Source organism: Hesperophylax consimilis, chromosome 11 (genome assembly GCF_061612785.1).
Source record: "Hesperophylax consimilis isolate HC1 chromosome 11, BYU_Hcon_1.0, whole genome shotgun sequence".
NCBI classification, from domain to species: Eukaryota; Metazoa; Arthropoda; class Insecta; order Trichoptera; family Limnephilidae; genus Hesperophylax; species Hesperophylax consimilis.
The window spans coordinates 10,024,828-10,032,226 of record NC_142846.1 but is presented as its reverse complement, the minus strand read 5'-3'; the positions used below and the strand labels follow the sequence as shown (position 1 = coordinate 10,032,226).

At 36.8% G+C, this 7,399-nt stretch overlaps 1 protein-coding gene across 4 annotated transcripts; it reads left to right on the top strand.

The window, feature by feature from the left end:
- Positions 1-412: 412 nt before the first annotated feature.
- LOC149419769 (uncharacterized) lies at positions 413-4,610 on the top strand. 4 transcript variants are annotated; one of them, XM_089637018.1, is made up of 4 exons: positions 413-552; positions 2,006-2,226; positions 3,155-3,260; positions 3,584-4,610. In XM_089637018.1, the coding sequence occupies exons 2-4, from the start codon at positions 2,007-2,009 to the stop codon at positions 4,242-4,244; spliced, it is 987 nt and encodes a 328-aa protein (XP_089493144.1). In that variant the 5' UTR covers positions 413-552; position 2,006; the 3' UTR covers positions 4,245-4,610. The 4 variants fall into 4 exon arrangements, with proteins under 4 accessions (XP_089493144.1, XP_089493141.1, XP_089493142.1 ...); XM_089637015.1 differs by having other exon boundaries at positions 3,563-4,610; XM_089637016.1 differs by having other exon boundaries at positions 3,155-3,281.
- The last annotated feature ends 2,789 nt before the right edge of the window (positions 4,611-7,399 follow it).

The window sequence follows — 7,399 nt, the reverse complement described above, 5'->3', positions numbered from 1 at the left end:
CTTAATATAATTCATAACTCTATTGATAGCGTATTATATTGATAGCCGTAGTCGTCGCCACGACTTGTTGAAGATACCGCATGGCAGAACAGAGGTTCTAGCACAACAAAGCATAATATTAGGAATTGTTCTATTGAATGAAATTTACGAAACTGTTTTATATTATTTTCTTCCCAGATATTAAGAGTGTTATAACGAGAAGATTGTACTGTAATTTAGTGAATAATCTGTCGTACAATAAAAAAAAGTAAATAAAAATAAGATAAATTTGCAAATAATTTATTTCCTTATTCTACTTTTCTACGATGACAAAGATCGAATGAATTCGCCTGAAATGTGTTGAATTATATTATTTAGTGGCTCAGTAGGATCGCGGAACCCGGCTTTATCCACCCTGCACGAAATCACTCACCCTTATTCCACTCCTTCGCTCGAAGCAATACTGTGGAGCAAGTGTCAGCCAAATATTTTCGCGGAATATCCATCCCGTGTGCTGTAAAACAAGTTAAGTGACAACAGAAAAGTTATATCCACAAAGATTACTTATTTAAAGTGAGTACACCTTTCATTTGTTAGTCAGCCAGTCAAAGAAAAGCGTATCAAGGCTTTTCTCTGTCAGTTCTACGACAATTATATGCAAGGCGCAAATGTAAATATACGAGTAGATTGAAATTAGATAACAAAGCTTTATGTTGTATCATTTGTATATCTCATTGTTGATAATGTGTAACGTAATCTTTATTTTTTATTACTCTACGTGTAAATATGTGAAACGGTGAAAGAAGTTCGTGAGGGAGTTAGAAAATCAATACAGTGAAATGGCGGATTTTCCGCAAGCTTTTCAGTTTTCGCCATGTTGATTGTGTATCATATTTTGTTGACATATTTTGTTGTTGTTTTATATAATAGTGCTATTTAATTCAAATTAATCTTATTTGGACAAGGTTCGACACCTAAATATCTTATTGGCTTTCATAATAATGAGCATTTACAATAATTTTCATATTTAATTTCAAATTTAATCTAGCTTTATGTTCTATTTAAATTATGGTAGGTTTTTTGTCAAATATTTTACAAACACTTCACTTAACGTGTGATGCAGATAAATTAGATATACATTTTAATTACTTACAATTAATAATTGACATTCATTTTAACGTGTGTAAGTACGTTTTTTATGATGTTAGCAGTCAATCTATTTATCATTTCTGGACATACATTTACAATGTTACTGACAAGTTTTGACTCTACGTAAGTAATATTCGATTCCTAATCGTCAATATTATTTGTTAGCATAATGATGTTTATTGTCTTCGACTGGAAAATTTCACTTCAATTAATATAAATTATATACATACCTACCTTATCCATTGCAAGAATTTTTAAAATAAGTTTTGGGTGTTTCAAACTATCACATTATTTGATGTCAGTCAAATCAACGCTCCATTTTGATTCTTTGCGGACGGACTCCATCCTTTCCCCTCCGAAAAAAGGTAAAATTCTTCAATGCCTCCTTTTTTACACTAACCCCACATTAGAGGCCTTTTTTTTTTTTTTTTTGCACTATCCGCATGTCATCTTTGGGGGTGCTGTGTGGAGGGTCTTTTTAAAGAAATGATTGAGAGGAAGTTCTAGGAAGGAAAAAGGAATGAATCTAGGGATCAGTCTGTCTAGGAGTAACGGAAGTATGATCTTGAGGGGTCCATCCCTCCCGCTGCAGCACAAGGCAATGGGTCAAGAGAGACTAGTTGGAGAGGTCAAAAGGTCTCCTCAAACTAGCTTCTCCCGATCCGGCATGCCATGCAGCTGGTGAACACGGGCACCCCTGCTAAATCCCCAAACGTAGCGAATCATTCGGTATGACCCGGGGTGGCGGTAACCAAACCTGCCTCCCAAATTCCTATGGAATAATGTAAAAAGGGTCAATTCTCTTTGTCAAGTGTATTGTTAATATTTTAACCAGAGGTTAAAACACCTCATTCTAAGTATTTTTTACACTTGTCAGCATGATGTGTTCCGGCGACTGCTGGGATCTGGGCCCCCCTCCGGACAGCATCCTGCGCATGCCGCCGCCACCCCTGCCGGCCTTCCTGCAGCGCGCGCCCCCCACCAACTCCAGCGGGGGCCCCCTCAACGGCTGCAGGCCCGCGGGGCTCTGCGACACCCCCACACCCCCCACGGGGAACGTCTTCCCGGGGGTGGAATACGTGGAGCTGCCTCATCACGGTGAGATTATTAAGTTCTGGTTGTTTGAAACACCGTCATATTTGACACTGTCATTATTGACATGGCCGGGTTGAATTATTTGCCACTTCAAGTGACTGTGGCAACCCGGCGACTGGTAATTTTTTGATAATCTTCATGGCAAATGGTTGATCAAGCATAGCGGGTGTATTGTTGAGCTTGATATTTGATCAAAAGCTGAAACAGACATCGGCTTTTAACAGAAAATATTACAAATATAAAATGACGCTGACGTTGATTTAAACACCCTAAAATAAAACCTGCATGTTTAAACCCTGTCACACTTGACACTATCATCAAATCGGTCATCAAAGCCAGTAATTATTCTTATTTACCACTTAATAATGACGGTTCCCCACTTCCGGCAATTCACTATGCCAAACGTTTGGTCATTTTTATGTCCGTTTCACTTGATGGTTGATCAAAAAACCCAACTTTTACCAAAGCTGACGGACCGAATATTGGCGTTTAAACAATCATAGTCATCATTAGCAGTTGTGCCGTCAACCAGTTGGAAGCGAAATTGGATGAAGTAGTGCCTTCAGCATTTACTCTGCCTGTTATGTCTTTATGAATGTTATCCAGCTTTTTTATCAAATTATATTTTAATATGCTTCTCTAGGAAATTTTAGGCTGTACGAAATGTCGATTACGAATTTCATTGGATTCTTATCTGGATTTTCCTGTTCCAGATTTCTTTCCATGTGGACTTGAAAGATAATCATTTCTTTGTTGTTGGTGTAAACGTATGGGTTATTTTATAAAATACAATTTGAATGATTCTGGAGTTCATAAGACAGGCCTTTTTCTAAGGTGACCAAAAAATAATACACATTTGAATTAGACCATCCATAAATAAAGTTCCAGTAACATGTTTGTTATGATAATAAGTTTGAATAAATATTTATAGATTCTTCATCAGCCGACGATACGTGGTTCCTGGTCCTGATAACGTCCTGTGTGGCCGTTCTGTTCCTGGGCGCCATGCTGGCACTCTTCCTCCTCAAGTGTCGAGAGTACGTGTGTTCTCTACCTATGTATGTTTTTAATTTCTGCACTTTCTAAGTCCCGCACTTCTTTCATCTTTTAATTGCATGTATTCCTTCTGACCCCTCCCTCTTTCATTGATTATGTTTCAGCTTATTTTAGATAATTCTATAATCGTGGCTGAGGGTTCAATCAAATCTTTGAAATATTCCTGAAGCGTAGTTAGAGCAAAATATTATTCTAAATGATTTTGTTAAGTAGGTATTTAAACTGTTTTTCTGTTTTGTTATTGCATGACTAAATGTGCGTCCCGTTTGTATGTTTCTGACAGGACATACACATTCCATTTCAGCGAGAGCAGCGGTAACAAGCAGGGGCCCCTCACCTCGGAGCTGGCGGGGCCACTTCAAGCCAAGGCTCGGCCCGTAGTCCCGGCCAACGGCAATCTGTACCCCCCGGGGCCTACGCCCCCCGACAACAGAGCCTTGTGGGCGGCGCTCACCCCGCGGGGCACCCAGCACTTCATAGCAGACATCTACCCTCAAGACTGCGTCTCTTCAGATCTGTACCCAGAGGACAACCATTACGAGACTGTAGAAGCGATGAACTATAAAACGGCGATGCACGAGAAATTCCCTTACCCAATGCAGATCAGCCACTACGAAAAGCAAATCCCCGACAAGACCAGCTTTGATAATTCTGGATTTGTGGTCTACGAATACGAGGACCCCGCCCCGCTCATCGAAAGCTACCAGATGGATGATATGGAAACCTGCTACCAAGAGCCGGACATCAACCCTTACTGTATCGTCAACCAGCTTCCCCTGGAGAACCTCGGCACGTTGAGGAGGGGAGGATCCCGGCCCCTGGTTTCTTCTCCGACGCGCATAGAGAATCCTAACATGCCCCCTCTGAACATGTATCCCCACAGACCTGGAGGGACCCTTAGGAAGCCATCGCACTCTAGGAGGGTGAGCGATAGCAACAGCTACAATGGAAATATCAATATCTAAAACCCTAATGCGGGTTGGGGTAAACTGTAAATATCGCAGGGTAACTTATTTCACTTTCAATAAATTTAGGTTATTCATGTTTGTCATCTACGCATACGATTTTGCTCATTGTTAAGGAACGGCTGCGCGGCCTTTTTCAATTAGTTTGATTGGGTATTTTAGCCTCTAATCCAAATTTAAGTTTTGTATGAAAAAGGTTGCGCAGCCGTTGCTCTTAAGGACGAAATGCAATTGGACGGTATCTAATGTTAATTATTAATGTACGATAAATAATAATTACCTACGCAAACATGAAATTTGTTTAGCACTAGATTTTTATGTACTTAGCTAATAAAAATATATTTGGCTCACTGCATGGAATAATAAGTAATAAGTATTATTAGTTAAAATTGAATTAATAAAACAATCAACGGTTTTTTTACCAAGATCCTGGATTGTAATGAAATGTGTTTAATGTTAATCAAATAGTATTATAATGAATGTCATGTCCAACTGCATTATTATTAACCGGATACATTCATAAATGTATCCATTTCATTGTTAATTATCAACAAAAAGTCATTAAATTAAACAGATATCCATCAAATTGTTATGTCGTGTCATGAAATTTGGTATTTTTTTATTTATTTATTTAACGCCCAGGGGTTTTTACTTTATGGTATATTCACAGTAGCTACAATACCTACCACTCCATTCTCCGTGAAATTGTTAGGCAGACTTCTGAGTCTTCCCTTTAGGAGAAAAAAGACCTACCAACTAAAGGGGGGTGATTCAATAATTGTATAAAAGTTCAGGCAAATGTTCTGTTATTTAATAGCTATTGAGATATAGGGATGGATGGTAGGAACCTCGATTGGCAAAATTCGAACACTCACTGCGGATATTCTACATCCCTAGTAACCTTATCCCCTTTCAATAAGTTATACTTAGTGAAAACGTCGGATCTATAAAGGTGGAAACACATTATTAAAACCCGACGCGACCCGATGAAACGCGATGCGTGTTGAGTCGAATCAAATGTATTGTTTTCTTATGACTAGAATCACACTATGAACATCCGACGCGACGCCATGTCGGATGTTCATAGTGTGATTCTGGTCATAAGAAAACAATACATTTGATTCGACTCAACACGCATCGCGTTTCATCGGGTCGCGTCGGGTTTTAATAATGTGTTTCCACCTTTAATCTTAGGGTTTATAGCTGTTATATGTGTATTGTTTTATAAACTTTGCATTAGATTGGACACGAATGTTAAAACCTTTTCTCCACCCTGGAGGCCCCGACGAAAATAATTGCCCTCATGGCATATGTTGTCTTTGTGTGGATAGTCTATTTAAGGGAAAGAGAAGGAGTTTTGGGAAGGAAAATGGTTCGAGGGTTAGGTAGGAATGTAGGGTCTGTGTGTCCAGGAGTGACGGACGTATGAATCCATCCCTCCTACTGCTGTGTTATTGTAACAGACACATTACAATTTGTTAATAAAACATAGTAAATATCTTTGGTTTCAACAACACTAATTAATTATTTGTAAAGGTGAATATTATTATTACGTAGATATTCATGCAGATAATTGTTTTAATAAAGAAACTTGTGTAAAACGTTATTTGTTGTTTTTTTTTTCTTTTGTACTTTGGAAATTTTTGTAAGCCTGTGACACACAACGCCATAAGCGCGCTATATTATTGTCCTATAAAAGGGGGTGACAGATTACGCTATAAGTTCAAGGCGTTTTCATATTGCTCGCCATAGAATTCCTTACAGACCTGTCATCAGTGGCGGCTCGTGACTTTAGGCAATAATAGAGTGCTAATATTAAAATAAAATGGCATTATTTATGTTGTTGTAGGCGAAAACATTTTTTAATTTTCAATCGAAAATTCGATTTTTTATGAAGATTTTCATGAAATCGGTGCAGTACACTGCCAAACTAAAATTACCTGAAAATTTTTATATAAAAATACAATTTAAAAAAAATACTTTTCAGGCTGCAACAACATCAATAATACCATTTATTTCATATTAGCACTCTAGTACACCCAAAAGTCTCGAGTCGCTACTGCCTGTCACACATTTTAAAATTTAATCACAAATCATCGATCAATTAATCAAAAATTTAGTATAATGCATCACGTAAAATAAAAAAAAGTTTTTTTTAATTTATACCTAAATCTAATTATCAAGACACAATATGTATCAATGAATAAATTAAAGTTATTTGCTAGAAAAGAAAATTAAAAATTTACCTTTGTATATTGAAAAATTGTAAAAATGAGAGATTTCTTACAATCAAACTAAATACTACTCAGTTTTGTAAGACACTATATAAAATACAAATGTAAAAACAAGTGAATAAATAAATAAAATAAAAAAAACACTAAAAACTGCAGGAGAAGGGGTCAGAACAATTTACGGATCGCCGTAATTACGCAGTTGTCATTCATCTGATTCAAATTTAAATTCACGGCAGTTCCCAAATTGATCTGACTCCCTCTCCTGAGTAATATTTTTATTTTTATGCTTCCGATTTTGTTGTCCGGGTTAAATTTTCCCCATAGGAAAAACTAAACCCTGCCACTCACTTTTCCACAAATGATCAGCTAGTCAATCAACACTATGCAAGTGCATTATATAAGTAAAATAAATACAAAACAATACAAGAACAACAACACGTCAACTCACCAGAGATCAAATGGGAAAAAAAAATCACCGACTCCAGATATTTTCATATCAGAGGGTTCGGCTCGGTAGAACTTCCAACAGGGCCTATAAATCCTACTGATCCCTCAACATAAATATTTAAAAAATCTTTCGTTATCCTACAATAATATATTTTAGATTATTATTATTTTAGAAAATAGCGCAATATAAGGCTTAATACTTACGAATACGAATAGCTTCGTACTCAATCAATAATAATAATAATAATAATAATAATTGGATAATTTGTAGAGCGCCGTTTTTGTGAAAAATCACCTCAAGGGCGCTGAATCGCGCCCAATTTAGCTTGAGCGGCTCCCGACTATCAAATTAATTTAAGCAGACAAAAGTGCAACATAAATTTAAAACTAAAAAAATATATTATTATTATGGTGGAATTTAAGTAAGAAGGAATTATTAATTAATTATTTGTAAAAACTAAAATTTTAAAAGAC

What these genes read in the sequence shown, in the direction of transcription:
- LOC149419769 (XM_089637014.1), top strand. Translation starts at nt 2,007, where the DNA reads ATGATGTGTTCCGGCGACTGCTGGGATCTGGGCCCCCCTCCGGACAGC. An exon ending in CGTGGAGCTGCCTCATCACG is followed by an intron (nt 2,227 to 3,154) that starts GTGAGATTATTA and finishes AAATATTTATAG; the next exon opens with ATTCTTCATCAGCCGACGAT. An exon ending in TACGTGTGTTCTCTACCTAT is followed by an intron (nt 3,282 to 3,562) that starts GTATGTTTTTAA and finishes TGTTTCTGACAG; the next exon opens with GACATACACATTCCATTTCA.